The 16,070-nt window shown below is 42.7% G+C and overlaps 1 protein-coding gene across 1 annotated transcript in view; it reads right to left on the bottom strand.

Moving 5' to 3' along the window:
* Nucleotides 1-2,194: 2,194 nt before the first annotated feature.
* CALCR (calcitonin receptor) overlaps nt 2,195-16,070 on the bottom strand; it is a 278,935-nt gene continuing 265,059 nt past the window's right edge. The window contains exons 12-13 of the mRNA XM_084620901.1: nt 14,168-14,209; nt 2,195-3,845 (exon numbers count right to left, since the gene is read on the bottom strand). Coding sequence (XP_084477027.1) covers nt 3,624-3,845; nt 14,168-14,209 — 264 coding nt within the window. The 3' untranslated portion in view covers nt 2,195-3,623. The remainder of the gene's footprint in view (nt 3,846-14,167; nt 14,210-16,070) is intronic.

Raw genomic sequence — 16,070 nt, 5'->3', positions numbered from 1 at the left:
ACCAAGATCCTGAAGTTTGTTGCTCCAGCTGAGTTCATGAAGTAGAATGAATCAATGAATGAAGAAGCCAAAACATGACGTTCCCTTAAAAAAATATGTCACTAGTGTACTTTACGTGAATATAACAGACTCTGAAAAACAATTTGTACATATAAGTTACACAAGCATTTATCAGACCTTATGAATTATGTACATTTCTATTACGATAATCTATTTCCTGTAGTTAGAAATTAAGTACACCTGCTGGAGCCCTACTGGAAAGTACAATATGCATCAAAAATGTTCAGAAATATAAAATTCATAGTAAAGCTCCCTTGTTTTCTTTGATTATTAAATCCTCCATCGACCATGATAGCTCACTAGCAAAAGTAGAAATAGCAATACACAAAACACTCTTGTCCGAAAAAAATACCTTCCTTTGTACAGTCAGCAAAGCAGACACGTTCAGTGGTCTCCAACCTAGGTTTTTCACTGTGTGAATGGACAGGACTATATTTTCTCCCCAAATACAACACTGGATTAAATAAACTCTGAATTCCACTGTCAGTGAACTCATTCTTGAAAGGTCATTTTGTAGGAAGATGTGGTCCCAATATGTGTGTTGGAATGAAGAGGTTAGCACAGTTAGGTACAACCAGTAGTCCTCCATGTCAATTTTACAGGTGAACCGAAAAGTTTTGGGGCTCAATCCTGCTCAGAATGTTTAAAATCTCTCCCATATCAGCAAGCATGTGATTCATGTCTGTGAAGCGGGTCCACAGGGTCTGTGCACTATTTAAGTCCCATTCAAATACCTTAGGGCCTCATCCAAAGCCCATTTAAGTCAATCGAAATCTCTTCATTGACTTCAATGGCTGTGGATCAGATGCTCAGTGCTTGAGTGTTGCACAGGCCTTGTGTGAGCTTAACGAACTAATTTCACCTGGAAGTTCAGAATGTGAACTTGATCCTGCAGTTCTTTCTCCTCACAATTCTTCCTGCAGGATTAGACCCTCTACTTGGAGAATTAAGAGCTACAAATGCATTGACATTGTAAAGCAAAGTGCTGGATTTGAAATATTTTCCCTCCTTTACTTACCTGGCAAGCTCTGAGGTTAGAACTCTCAGAACTAATTATAGTTTAGGCAATCGAAGCACTGCTAAGAGTAGAGCAAAATTACTTGTTTATGCCTCAACCAAGTCTGTGATTCTTGCAGGGGAAAAACAAATCTTGGATGGAATCTCAATAAATAAAGTAAATAAAGAAGAAAGGGAGTTTAAAATATATTTGTGACTAGCTGGTGCCTCTGCAGAAGTCACTGGTTAGTGGAATTGTGACATCAGAGATAGCATTTCCTCGTCCTCTTCTTCCTTCTCCTTTCCAGTCCCTACTTCCCTGGTTCTCCCTCCTTTCCCTATCCCTTCTCCTCCTTGAATCCCAAAGATGGGATTGTGACACAAGTGCTAAATCAACCTTCAAACAACTCATGGCTGAATGCTGATATTGAGATAGCTAAGTGAAGCAAGTGACACCAAAGACAGGAGTAGGTGGGTCTGTGGCATCAGAGGTATGTGACTGTCTCCCTTCTGTTTTCATTCCTTGGGCCTGAGGCTGGTAGAATTTTGCTGACAAATATACGTGGATCACACAATAGGTAGAAGTGGAGGCAAACAGAATGAATGGCCTCTTTCTGGCCTATCTTCAAAGGTGCCAAATAACTGGTTAACCTAATAAAAAAGTCAAGACCTCATTGTACAAATACTAGTTGTTGGCTTTAACTTACCCAACTACATGAAAACCAGAGGAGAAACAGTGATACATTTCACTGGACATCCTTTCAGATACTTGGGAACTTTATATACAAGTTAAATTCTATAGGCAAAAAGTCCTAGGACTTGCAAGCACCTAGAACTAGAACTGGGTGAATAATAGGTTTTTTGGTTCACTTGCAATTCTGGGGGAAAAAAACAGATTTTTAAAATATTTTTCACTGAATCAAAAAATTAAAAAGATAAAAATATATGATTCAGGTCAAACAAAATATTTTGTTCAACCTGAAACATTTTATTGTTTTTATTTCAATTGAGCATTTAAAATTTTTTTAAAATAAAATTAAAAGGAAATTTCTACACAATCTTTTTGAATAAAATAATTTAAATATTTAATTTAGAAAATGTCAAAATGAAACATGATTTTTAAAATATTTTAGGGGTTTTGTTAACTGAAACAATTCAAAGAAACTGACATAAATTCATGGAATGTTTTGGTGTCACTGAATCTGCATATTTTGCAGAAAATAAAAGTTTAGCATAAGAGATTTTGTCAAAAATGTTTGCCAAGCTCTACTCAGAGCTGCCCAGGCACTGGTCCTATCAATTTGCAAGGACTTTTACATTCACCTTTGGAAAGAAATTGTAGCTATTTTACTCAGCCCAATGGTGTGTAACGGTCATTTGACACTGGCAATAGAGGAGCCTTACAGCTATAAATAAGTTACTCCTTGGCTGTAAGACTCATTTAACAATCATAAAAAGACCTTTAGTGTTTAATAATTACATAAAATATTGACTTTCTAATTATGAATATTTCTTCGGCTGTGACACTGGTATAAACTAGTTCCTCATCTCTTCCACTGGCCTCCTTTACTGCCAGCACGCAACTTCATTAGACAGACAAATGTTCACCAGCGGCAGGCTCAGTGTGTCAACAGCAATTAACAAAAATCTTAATTTCCAAATACATTTCACAGTTTATTCATAGTGCAAAATTTGTTCCTTACTTATCAGATTGCTGGGTGGAGTATTATGGCTACAGGTTTCCTATGAATGAATATTATCGAGCAACTAGCATAGCTTGAAAAAAAAATTTTTTTGAGATTTTTCCAGGACTTTCATGAGGCTCCCAAAGACGTATTTTGTTTCTCTACTGATGCTTATGCCTACTAGTGTTGAATGTTTTTAATGCAATAAATAGTTTACCTTTGTTTCTGTTGTGCACCTGATGTCAGGAGGGTAATTCTGTATGAGATCCTTTTGAGCTAAGGATTTGAATACCTTGGAATGACAGGTTTCTCTTCTCCCCCACCCCCAAGTGCAAACATTTCCAGGAAAGCAGCAGAGCTGATTAAAATGAAAACAACAACAGATTCCAAGCCCGTTACACCTAATGAAAGATGATCGTTTAAAGTCTAGGGTGAAAGAAAGTTATTTAAAGCAACAAATGCTGAACAATTCCAATTGGTCGTTAGTTAGTCCAGTCTGGAAACTGAACACTCCTTGCTATGAACTAATCCGTTCTTCTATATCTGCTATGGGATACCTTGAATTGTTACGACTATTGAATCTGTGTGTCATATGGCAAGTAGCAGGGACTGTGGAAAATCCAAATGTTTCACTGAATAGTTCCGTTCTCAGCCCTGTTTCTAAAAGCAGCATGCTGTAGTAGTATCAAATACTATATCCACCTCTCTCAGGCAGACTCTCGCTGGGCCATCACTGGCCGAAGCTGATGCTTCTATAGTTCGCGTATGATGTGTTCTGTTTAGCACTCTCTCACAGTGGCACTCAAGTCTGAACTCCTCCCTTCGCCCCACCCTGCCATGAACAGAATGCAAAATGACCTGTTAGTCTTGTTTTCCTCTGAGCTAGGCAGACGTCTCTCCAGATTTTAATGCAACGAGTTCAGAGTCATCTATGTATTTTCCATTTAACTGTTCGTTGGTGGAATCGTGATGATACAGATAAACTGGGACCTCGGTGATAGATGTTGCTGTGTAGGAGGTAGATCGCGTAGAGCAGTGCTCGCGTCGTCTTTGCCCCCATTGGGTCTTATACTGCATCCATTGCCTTTTTAGAGCGCCCTGTACCTGCAAGGGGAAGCCAAGCAATAGTTTTATCGTTATTATTAGTCGATGGAGTTGGCTGGGATTTGAACTGGCATAACAAGGCACAAACTGGCTCCCTTCCCTTTTTTTATTATGCTGGAAATTCTACTTTCCAATATCAACCCAGTGCCATGGCTTTTCACCGAATGTTTATTTTAATCTCCTTGTGTCCACCTTGCTTTGAGGTTAGAACTGGTTGAAAAATATTCAAGAATAGTTTTATTCAGGGTGAAATGTTCTCAGTGCAGAGAGCCAGCACACAGTGCTTAAGTAAAACTTCAGCAGTAAAGCTTAAGTGGTGTACACTCAGGACATTTTGCCCCAGCGAAACTAATCATGAATAGTAAAACTGAAGCAATGCAGAGGCCTTGGTGCTGGCCTGCTGCCCGCCGGTGGTTTTCATCCTTCGTACATACACCATCACGGGGAGGAGGAGAACGCAATTCCCTCAGACAGCTGATTTCAGACTCGGCCTATATAAACCATGCAGAGGAATACCAAACCTCCTTAACATCTTTACTGGCCATTCCCAGGCTTTGGGTCCAGGCACGAAGGAGTGAATGGGGTACTCGCCTGCTTGCTCCCTCCCCAAAGCAGGTGTGTGGAAAATAAGAGAGGAACAGACAAAGACAGAGTGTTGGGGTGGGTAATAATTTACTGCAACAATGTGATGTAAATAACTGCACTGGGAGCAAGCAGGTGAGGAACTGAGACATATGGATGTGTTCCGGGGTCACAGTGGTCCAGGGTGGTACAGATTACATACCACTCTTTCCTCAGGGCTGTGTCTAAACACACAGACTAGCCTTAAGATGGGGTGTACTTTTGACTTAGGTAGCAACATTTAAGTATCGTTGATATCCCTGGTAATGCCCTGAATTCTAATACATTTTATTAGTTCATAGACAGTAAATGTCACCCACACACAAATAGCAGCAGCAGCAGCCTCTGTACCTCTCTGGTGGGCTGTCGTGTCATAGAAACGTGAGGCTTCATTAGGCACTGCTAAAACTGTGAGATGCTTACAAAGCGTATAGTGGGTTACGTCACTATGCTAGGAAGGGATATGTCAGTGGCTTGCAACTTTGTATTTTTAAGCCAAGGGCCAAGCCGAGTGATCCTAAAAATCCTTCCTCATGCAAGTAGTTGGACTTCAACAGGACTACTTAACGCATAACAAGAACGACAGCCATATCATCTCTTTGCTGTAGTCCAGTTGAAGACAATGTGGTTAGAATTGTTTTCAGCTGGAGAAGTGTTGTTTTTATTTACTCTCCCATAACTCAAGAATGGCTGAATGTATTTTTGCTAGAGGCCAAGCACAGAGAAAGCCTAGGTTTATACTGGAAACCACAGTGCATCCTGACTTGTAAGGGGCATGACCAAAGTTTATTATGGTAATGCTAAGGGGAATGAGCTGCATTAATGAGATTTTCGTATCATGCCATTGCAGAAATTTGATTAGTGAAAAGGATCTCCGGTATGATCTAATGTGACAAGGCATTGCTAATACAGCAGCAAAGTTGTAGTACAGAACTGTAGGTAAGTCCTGTATGAATTTCAATTACTTAATGAGCAGCTTTCACCCTTACAGTGGTTCATATCGCGTGTAAATGCAGTGTTTCACATCAGTGAAACCCACAGAAAGGGACCAAGGGAAGCAATCTTTGCAAGGATTCATTCAGAGAAGTTCCCCACATCATTCTGTGGGGCAGGAGGAGATAGGGTTTCCCACCCACCCATGGGGAAAGGTCTAGAGGACAGTCCTTGAAACCTGTTGGATCGGAGGGAGGCCAGGGCAAGCTTTGTAGAAACCTTGTTTCTCTACACTGGCTCTAGCCACCAGCAGCCCCTTTCCCCCCTTACTAGGGTGATCAGACAGCAAGTGTAAAAAATCAGGACAGGGGGTAATTGGCGCCTATATAAGACAAAGCCCCAAATATCTGGACTGTCCCTATAAAATTGGGACATCTGGTCACCCTACCCCTTATCTACCTTGGAACACAACTTCATTGGGGTTGCACTGTGAGCAGGGACCATCATTGCCCTGGAGGCTACTGGAGTGTGGTTGGTGCTCTGCAGAAAAGATGATTTGGAGTTTACCCTTTCTGAGTAAGCTCCAGGTGGCTGGAAGGAGGAGGAGGATGTGTCCCCTGGTCTTGCTCCTGGCCCTCCTATGTCTTTCCCCTCCACTCTCCAGGAGGATCCCAGGACCAGTGAAAAGGCCCCTGTGGGTCCAGAGTGGGAGGGAATGCTGCTGCAGAGGGTGGGTGAGCCCCTCATGCACCCTCAAGCTGCTTCTACTCATGTTGTGGTCTGAGGTTGCACCAGGATAAATGCAGGCTGGGGACAAACATGGCTTAAAGAAGAGAGGCCTGATCATAGTATGAAGAGCTGCACAATCTACTGTGAGTAGCAGCTCATCTTGGTCTCAACAGGGGGTAATACTTTGGTTGTGGGGAGTTTGGAAGAGTGCAAGCATTCCTCTCCCGATTCAACCCAGGGTTAAAACTGCTATGAATTAAAATGAATAAACTCTATGTAGTACCGAGTGCATGAGGTTAAAGAATATATGTTTTTAATTCTTCACTGGCCTTTAGTTTATGAGATTTGTAGCTGCACTTACAAATTGAGTTCAACTGTATTTCTGTGCTAACGCCAAGGAATAGGGAACTGATTTCAAAGATCATATCCTCTGCTAATTAAAACTATCCATATGCAGATTTGAAATGTGTTAGCCACATGACTGTGCTTTTAAAAATCATGTGCGTGACATTAATATGTTAATAATCAAAGAGATTAATCAGCTGGGTGTTACACCACAATGGTGTGTGAAATAAACCAAAGTCTAAGTAAAGAGGAAGTTTGGGCTCACTTTATTCTTCAGCTCTCTGAAATGTTTTCTGTTCTCTGCCAGCCATTCACACCTCTTTGGCAAGAAAGACCTTTGGCTATATTTTCAAACAGACTTTCCATTTTCTTGGCCAACCTTCCAGTCTAGAAGTAACCTCAGAACTGGAAGTATGGTCTAATGAGCAGGCTAACGCAGAAAGCTCATGCCATCTGTATAGTATTGTTGTTGTAGAGAGGTACCGCAGTGCTGCTGGACATTGTCCCATCACAAGAATAACGTTCTGCAGTCATGGGTGGGTCCAGCTCTCAGCTTCGGGAACTGAGAAAATCATCCCCATAATTTACACATTCACTTTCTTCTTTTCCAATTAGTTAAGACATCAGCAATGTACAATGGCTTCTTATTCAGTGTCTTGGCGAACAGTGCTGTAGGCTGGGCTTGTACAGAATGGAGGAAAATAATTTGCAGTGAGGAAGTGAGTGTGTGGCTTGCTGCAAATACTGATGTGAAAGGCTAATAAGTCTTGTGAGGTTTTGGACAAACATCATCTGCTTCTGCCTTGAAGTGAACGATGCAGCAGTACAAAGTAAATCATTGACGAGCGGAACTTCTGTCACATTAATGCTAAGTCCCTACCTCTGTCATAGTATGTTTTTCCATGAAATATCACTCTGCGTTCTAGTCACTTGGCAGTATTTGGATACACAGATCTGGAAATGGTCTCTCACGAAGCCTGAGGACTGTGGCTTTAATCTATGCTGTGCATTCGATCCAAGCTGCAGCATGAGCTCCAAGAGGAATTCTAGTTGACTCAGCCAGAATTCTCCAGAAACCCAGGAGGGAACACATGCTGGAGTGGCAACATTGCCTACCTCTGGGAGAGGACAGCAGATGCTCCTTTCAATGCCAGGCCAACTCCAAGGACCAGTGTGGGGGGATCTCAGGCTGTCCCTTTCAAACCCCTTTTTTGGGGTGCCTAGTGCTGCCACTGATGCTAGCCAAGGGCAGTATCTCTGCTCTTTACCAAGATTATGGCCTTGAAACCCCTCTGTCTTCCCTTGTGCACCTGAAAGAATAACTGGAATTTGGAATAAAGTGATTGAGGACAAAAAGGAGGCGAGGTGTAGACACCACCTTTCCAGAAAGAGAAAATGTCTGAAGATTAATAAGGTCCCTAACTGAATCTCTATAGAACACTGTAGGCCCACTGCTGCTGTCTGTTTTCAGGCAAAACTCCCATTGAAATCAGTAAGAGTTCTGGCAGAGGAAGGACTGCAGCACTGGCCTCTATGGAGACAGCTTCTCACTTCCAGGTGTTAGACCTGTCACCCTACCCACTGAGTTTGTCTTTTGTCTAGTTTGTAGAAAATCATCTTCATCCACTGCTGCTATAATAAGTTTACTTAGTGCTTCGACAGCTACAGACAGAGCTAATTAATCCTCAGAGTGAGGCAGGGAACTAATTGCTATTATCCCGATTTCACAGATGGAAAGTGAAGTAGAGAAATTAGGTGACTTGCCAAATGCTACACGGGGATTTCTTAGCAGAGCTGGGCTGGGCTGAGAACTCTGTAGTTCCTGGCTCCTAGCCTTGAGCTCCCTATTAGATCACTGAAGGCTGGTCCTAATGGTTGTGAAGTTAGACTGGATGAGTGTAAAATCGTCCCTTTCTTAAATTAGGTGCCCCACTCTGACATTCTTTTATGGGTTTTGTTTATATTTATAACTCAAAAATGACCAATTATGGGTGAAATCCACCTTGGGGAGAAAGGGACTCTATGGGGGCTACACTGTAGCCTTGACCCCTGGGGATGGATTGCACCTTTCCAACATCCTCTTTTCTGCCACACTTCACCCACATGTTAGCCCAGTTACATGGACTATACAATTATGAGCACATTTTATGCTACTTGGATATCTACCAACAAAGTCCTGATTTACATGTACTAGCAGACAGTCTTGGGTCTATGTGCTATAAAATATGCCTATAATTATTTTCAAATTACTGATGACTTGATCTATAAATGGGTTCATGAATTTTACAACTGCTGTATGCACACATTGTGTGACATTGCTAAATATTAACCTGTAACTTTTTTAAAAAAGAAAAGGAGTACTTGTGGCACCTTAGAGACTAACAAATTTATTTGAGCATAAGCTTTCGTGAGCTACAGCTCACGTCATCGGATGCATTCCATGGAAAATACGATGAAGTGAGCTGTAGCTCACGAAAGCTTATGCTCAAATAAATTTGTTAGTCTCTAAGGTGCCACAAGTACTCCTTTTCTTTTTTCTAATACAGACTAACACGGCTGCTACTCTGAAACCTAACTTTTTAAAGTTTCACTGATTGGCTGTTTGCAGAGATAAGTGCAAATGAGAAGATTTCTAAGCACATCTCTCATTGTTACTATATATGATCCATTTCACCACGGATTCATTAGACCATCATCATATCTACAGCTGCAATCATGTAGTTAGACACCCAAGTGATAGAATGCACATACAATTATTTAGGGGAGCAACACCGTAGATGCAAAATTGGGAGCCACTTTTCAATCTCCGGCCCTATTTCTTATCTACTTTTAGGTTTTATTTAGTCCAAACATGCCTCTGTGATGTCCAGGTTTGCTAGGTGTGCTAGAGCCATGGAGATGCCTCCTGTTTCATTCCAAGCTGGCAATTCAGAGGAGGATACTCAGTCACTAGGAGACAGTATGTGACTACTCCTTTGCTGACCACCATACACATCAATAAGAGTATGGGGACTAGGGATTCAGTGAGTGTATGTTCTGACTGTTCACTGTGTCCCGGATATCCTCACAGTGATTTGGATCTTCTGGCTGAGTGACAATCAGTCAGACAATGAAGATTCTTAGAGTGGCTGAACACTGAGGAAGCAACTCTCAACTAACCACGGTATTATGAAGCTGGTCCTGGAGATGTCAGGTGTGAAGTCATCAAAGAGGACAGAGATCTCCCTCCTTTGGGGAACTCACTAACAGCTATGGATGTCTCCTACTACCAGCAGTTTAGCTGGGTGCTGGAAGAATGCATGAAGCATCACTCTTCTCCAGTGATTGAAATCTGAGCCCAGAGAGGGATCCGCATTTTACAAATAGCCATTATCAAAACAGTGGGCTGAATGGGCCAACACAGAATGCCAGATCCAAACACCCACTGAACTTTGTGGTGTCCAGAATCTGGATCTGATGAAGATATTGGTACAGTAATTGACTTGCTTTAAATTAGCAACAGGGAAGCCAATGGGAAACTTTAACATTTCCAAAGAATGTAAATATTCTGGATGTTTGGCTTTTTTCAAGACACTTTATTTTAAATAATAGATCATTTTACTGGACCTGAATTGCAATGGAACTCTTGTAGAAGTTAATAGTGTCTACATTACTAACCACCTATTGCAAACACTAAATTATGAATGGGCAGGAGAAACTGAGTGACCTGAGTATTAAGAATTTTGAGTAGTGAAATGAATATGGTATAATTCCTTAATATGAATGTATTCATTCTGATTCCTAATTTTATGTACATATTGTATGAAAGTAAGAAAATTGTGATGTATAGTTCATACTTAGTAATGTTCCTGAAACTTGGCCTTTGATTTTCTGCTTAATACCACATTATGCGTAAATTAGTAAATCATATAATAATTCATACTCTGTCAGCTAATGTCTTATCTAATTTACGAGTGACAAAACTTTGCAATGTATTATCTATGACGACATTGTAATATTTACAAGGACACACAGGGCACAACTTCATTGTTATACTTGGAAACCAGGAATAAGCTGATTACCAGAGTTCTACTGTGTATAAATCATTAAATATGCATTGGCCCAGAGAGAGGATAGCCCACTGGTCAGGGCATTCACCTGGGAGGGAGCAGATGCAGATTACAGTCACCCTGCTCCAGTGACTAATTATTCATACAAAGTGGAACAGCTTCAACAGGAGAGACTGAGAGAACTCTGCTCCAGAGTACCCCCATGGTCCAGGGGGTAAGGGCATTTTCCCAGAGGGGCAGGTACCTAGTTCAAATTCCTTCTCCATATTAGGCTGAGGGGGGAATTGAACCTAGGTCTCCCACATTCAGCCCAGCTCTAATCAGTGGGCTAAAAGGCAAGGGTGGGGTTGGGCACCACCACTTCTATTTGTTTAGGGGTATTCGGTGTGTGCACCTACTGGATGGGACTAGCAAGCTATTTAGGCAGGGGAACACCTACTTTGAGCATCCTGCTGCATCTTCGGTGTGAGATAGGCACCCCTGCACCTCACCTGAGGCAGCTGTCTACATGCGTACTGGCAGAAATTTAGGCACCTTGGGTGAGAGCCACAAAGGGATTTAGGTGTTGCAGCGCATTGCAGCACCTAACTTTTAAGCATCTAGAAAATCACCAATGCTGTGATCCACAAAGTCTTAGTTAGGTTTCTGGGCTCCCTCTACAGTCAGTGGGGAAAGACAGGCAACTTTGATGCGGTTCCGGTCTACAAAGCCAGCACGTGAGGGCAGGAGCCACCTAAGCTAGCCTCTGGAGACGCTGACCAGAGGAGTGTGCGCTAAGCCCAGCCCCTCTCACGGTGCTAGGTGCCTCAGTCTGGGCTCCGAGGAGGCACCGATCTCTGCCGGTGATCTACAAACGAGGGAAAGATAGGCGTTCAGCCACCTACAGTGCATGTGAAGCCCAAAACAAAACAGCTGTGTGTGTGTAGGACATCCTTTGTAATCGTTAACCTAGTGGATAGGGTACTTCCTAGGAAGATCCTAGGAAGTGGGAATCCCCGTTCCACCTGAGCGGGAGAAGGGATTTGAACAGGGATCAGCCACTTCTTAACTGAATACCCTAACCACAGGTCTATGCAATATTCTGGTGTGGGTCTCCGTCCATCTCTACTATTGAAGTTGTTTCATTTTATTTAATTAATTGTATAATTAAATGTTAATTCGGCCAGTGAAGAGGTAGAATGACTATGTAGCCCAGGGATTAGGGCACTTACCTGAGATATAGCCAAACCCTGATCAAATTCCTTCTCCCCTGCAGGAGGAAGGGGGGCTTATACTGGGGACTACCATATTGTGGGTCACTGCCCTAGCTGCTAGCCTACAGATTATAAGAGAAGTCCTCCTCCTTGCTCCACCCCCAGCTGTTTTGTGTGAACTTGCCTGAGGGACTCGATCTGGTAGGCAGGCGCTGAGCATCCCTACTGGATTGGATTCCCACATGCAAGTTAGTTGGACTAATGCCTGTCTTCCCTGGTTTGTGAATCACTCTGTGGCTTAGGCACCTAGAGTGAGGGACCAGTGTGCATGCTCAGAAACATAGGTGCTTAGGGAATCTTTACTGCAAATCTTATGCACCAAGTGAATTTAGATGCTTGCAGGGTTAGGCAGCAGGCAAGTGGGAGTGTTGTGGGTCACAGTGGTACCTAAAAACAGGACTTAGGCACCAAAGTACCTTTGTGGATTGCACCACTAGTAACTTTGGGTGCCTACTACTTTAGGCAGTGGCTGAGCAGGGAGTTTGAGGATCTCAGTGGTGCCTAAATGTTGGAGTTAGGTACCAAAGTCCTTTGATGGATCTAGCCTTTAGTCCAGGGGGGCCAACCTGTGGCTCCGGAGCCACATGCGGCTCCTTGTACAGGCACCGACTCCGGGGCTGGAGCTACAGGTGCCAGCTTTCCAATGTGCCAGGGGGGGCTCACTGCTCAGCCCCTGGCTCTGCCCCAGGCCCTGCCCCCACTCCACCCCTTCCCGCCCCCTCCCCTGGGCCTGCCTGTGCCCTCCCTCCTCCCTCCCTCCTCCCCAGAGCCTCCTGCAGGCCACGTAACAGCTGATCAGGAGGTACAGGGAGGAGCTGCCAGTGGGTGAGAGACGCTGGGAGCAGGGTGGGGGAGCTCATGGGCGGCTGCTGATGTATTACTGTGGCTCTTTGGCGATGTACACTGGTAAATTCTGGCTCCTTCTCAGGCTCAGGTTGGCCACCCCTGCCTTAGTCTATTTAGATTCTATGTCTTTGATTTTGGGACTCTATCCAGGATTTATATTGGGGATAATCTAGTATACTTAATCCTGCCTCAGTGTCTAAATGATCTGGACTAACTGACCTCCTGAGGTCCCATCGAGCCCTTCATTTCTATGGTTCAGATAGCCTAAATTCATACACAAAGTTATTCCCACAGTTATTTGCTCCTGCAGTTGGAGGCCTGCTTAAAAGTATGGCCAATATTGTGTAATTATTCCCATTGATTATCCAGTTAATTTTGATCCATGTTATTACACCAGCCATATTAGTCATTAATGTATGTACAGATGTGTGTAGCTTTAAGGGATAACATACTGAGTCTTGATTTTTGTTGAAAGAAGTTGCGTACCCATCTCCCTTTGCACAATGCTGAAAACTGAACTCTTCAAATGCACACAATTTTTACAAGAAATACCTTGTTTTAATTTCAACAGCGTTTCATGGTAATGCTCCCAATATGTTTCGAAGTATTTTTCTGCTAACCTGCTTTCAGAAAGTGGCTCCTTGTAGATACTAAAGCAGCTCTTGATGTGTCTTACCAAGCTATTTTTATTTATAATACCATTGTTATAGTGGAGTAGACCTAAAAGCAGTAGTAGGCACATAACATATTGATCCAGCTGTCAGAGAGTGGGAGAGAACTTTTACTCAAGGGTTTTTATTTATCAATTACTACTTACAAATCATAAACCTTAACAGGCCAATGCTGATCCTCAAATGAGTGAATGAAATGGCACTTCGTAATGACACAGAACTGTTTCTCTGAATATATGATGCAGAGAGTTTGTATCGCTCAGTTTAATTAGACAAGCAAGTTAACTTTTAAGGTCAGCGGTTGGACTGAGACAGTATACTGTGGTCGTTCATGACAGCATTTCTCTGGGAACTCAATTACTTTTTGCAGGATAAAAGCTATGATTAAAAAATAGTTTCTAGGTTTATGGATATAGATAGAAATAAAAGCTCTGGGAGATCTGCAGGACTTCCATTAATCTCAACAGGGTGTCGATAATGGTGTCTAATGGTCAAAATTCACATATTAGCACCACTGACTATTTCACTGCTGATTATTTTAACCAATCATCCCACTATTCTGAACTGGAGGCAGAAGCTGGTACGTGAAGGAGGCTGATATAGAATTCAACCTATTTTTGTCTTTCCTCTGACTTAAATTAAATTGAGAGGCTAAAGAGTGAGGACCTCATCCCCTGGACCTCATTTTCCACCATCTGCTCTGTAAAGATCATAGTCCTAACTCAAGTACCTTCCAGTAATGTTGCAAGGAAAAAAATATGGGCATGTAAAATACAGATTTATAGTGCTCTAGTTATGTTGATTGTGAACAACAGTCCAACTACTTTAAGAGGCTGAATGTGGTTCAGTACAGTTGATGAACTTCACATGCTTACCTCTCCATTGAAAAAGCAGAATATAGTTGCAACAAGTAAGCCCTAAGAAGGACAAAAACAAAATAGGTTAGAATATTTCCATGTTTGTGCATTATTGCTAATTTAAGGGTCAGAGTCATGAGATGAAGGGATTATGCTACGCTCCTACCTCCACAACCTCAAAAGACTGTCCTGTATAGTATATAGTCCAGTATTACAGTATCGCATTGATTTTTGCCTTTCCACCATGTTTTACTCGTGCCTATGTTGTCATGGTCTGCTGCCATTACCAGCCATTCCAGTTCACATACTTTTGCCTTTAAGCATTACAGTTGCTTCCTGTCAGGGAGTGCTAGAAAAGGGACATTAAATGGGCAGGGTCTAGTCCAAGGTAAGGGGGTAAGCTTAGGAGCAGAGCAGCTCATTGGAATGGAATCTTGAGACAGAAAGGGGGGAAGTTGAGTGACCTAGATGCAACTGCTCTTCTTTCAGAAGAGGGATGCAAGGGGAGCCGCACAGGCCAGGTGTCACATGTTCTTTTTTCAGCAGGAATGGAGTGCCCTAGGAGTTCCTCCTTCCCCTGAGGTCCTCAGCTGCTGCTCTGCCCCAGGCCTGCACACTCCACCCCTTCCCCCACTACCCCACTCCTGCCCCACCTCTTCCTGACCCTACTTTGCCTCTTCCTGCCCAGTTCTGCCCCCTCCCCCGAGCATACCTCCTGCATGCTATGGAACAGCTGATCATGGCACGTGGGAGGCACTGGGAGGGAGGGAGAGGAGTTGATTGACGGGGCTGCCGGTGGGTGGGAGGTACTGAAGGGGAGGGAGGAAGCTGGCTGCTGGTGGGTGCTAAGCACCCACTAATTTTTTTCTATGGATGCTCCAGCCCTGGAGCACCCATGAAGTTGCCGCCTATGCCCAGGAGCTCTTAACTGGAATGTGTGTTTGGAGAAGTGAGCCTGGGAATGGGAGACCGCATATGCCTATGTGGGTGGATGGAAGCATCAGTGGATGGGAAAGAAGGAGGAGAGAGAATGGGGTGAGCAAGAGGAGAGAGAACAAAGAAAAAGAGAGAGAACATTGGTCCTAACTTGACCCTCACTGTTTAAAATTAATCTAAGTAACACAATAGGAGTCAAGAGGGATATTTCATTACTGCTACAGCAAAATGAAACAGCATCAGGTCAAGAACATATGATGAGGAACTTGAGGAAGCATAAAATAAAGAAGAGCAATTTCTCACACTTAGGTGCTGCAATGCAGAACCACTTAAGTAGAAAAGAATTTTTCTTAAAAGATTTCTGTACTATGTTCTAAAAGGTATATTAGATCTTATTAATAGCATTACATAGCCACACTTAACATCAAATGCATTCATTTTAAATCACTTAAAATATTCCTTAAACAGTAATAAAATAAATGTAGCAATGACTTTTAGGGGGAAATTGCAACGTAGTAGCTAGCATTCCTGAGGGATGCTGTGGAAAAAAAAAAGGGGGGGAGGAGGGTTAGAAGTGTTGTAGCTTTGTCTTTATGCCTGAAGTCAAATGATTGCCAGTTAACTGGAGGTAAACACCTTTGTATAGTTAACTCTGGACACTCCCCAAATATATAGTCCAAGCTAGAACCCTAGGGGAACCAGCCATTTGAGGATTATCCAGACTAGCATTTGCAAAGTTGTTAACCACCTTGAGTGCAGTGGCAATCAATAAACTCAAGGTAAAAACCCTCTAGTGATGACAATACAAACCTGCCAGGGTCAGAGTAATAAAGAAAAGAACATAGAACCACTAGGAGCAAAAGATCCCCAGTAGACAATGCAGGAGGCAGGAGGGATACAGTTCAGAAAAATGCGATTTCTACTCACTTTTTTAGAATGAAATGTAGTTAATTCTCATAAACTTCAGCCCAGGTGAGAAGTTCAG

Source organism: Lepidochelys olivacea (genome assembly GCF_965140295.1).
Source record: "Lepidochelys olivacea isolate rLepOli2 genome assembly, chromosome: 2".
Classification (NCBI taxonomy): Eukaryota; Metazoa; Chordata; order Testudines; family Cheloniidae; genus Lepidochelys; species Lepidochelys olivacea.
The sequence above is the reverse complement of the archived record's forward strand: the minus strand, read 5'-3'. Positions and strand labels throughout refer to the sequence as shown.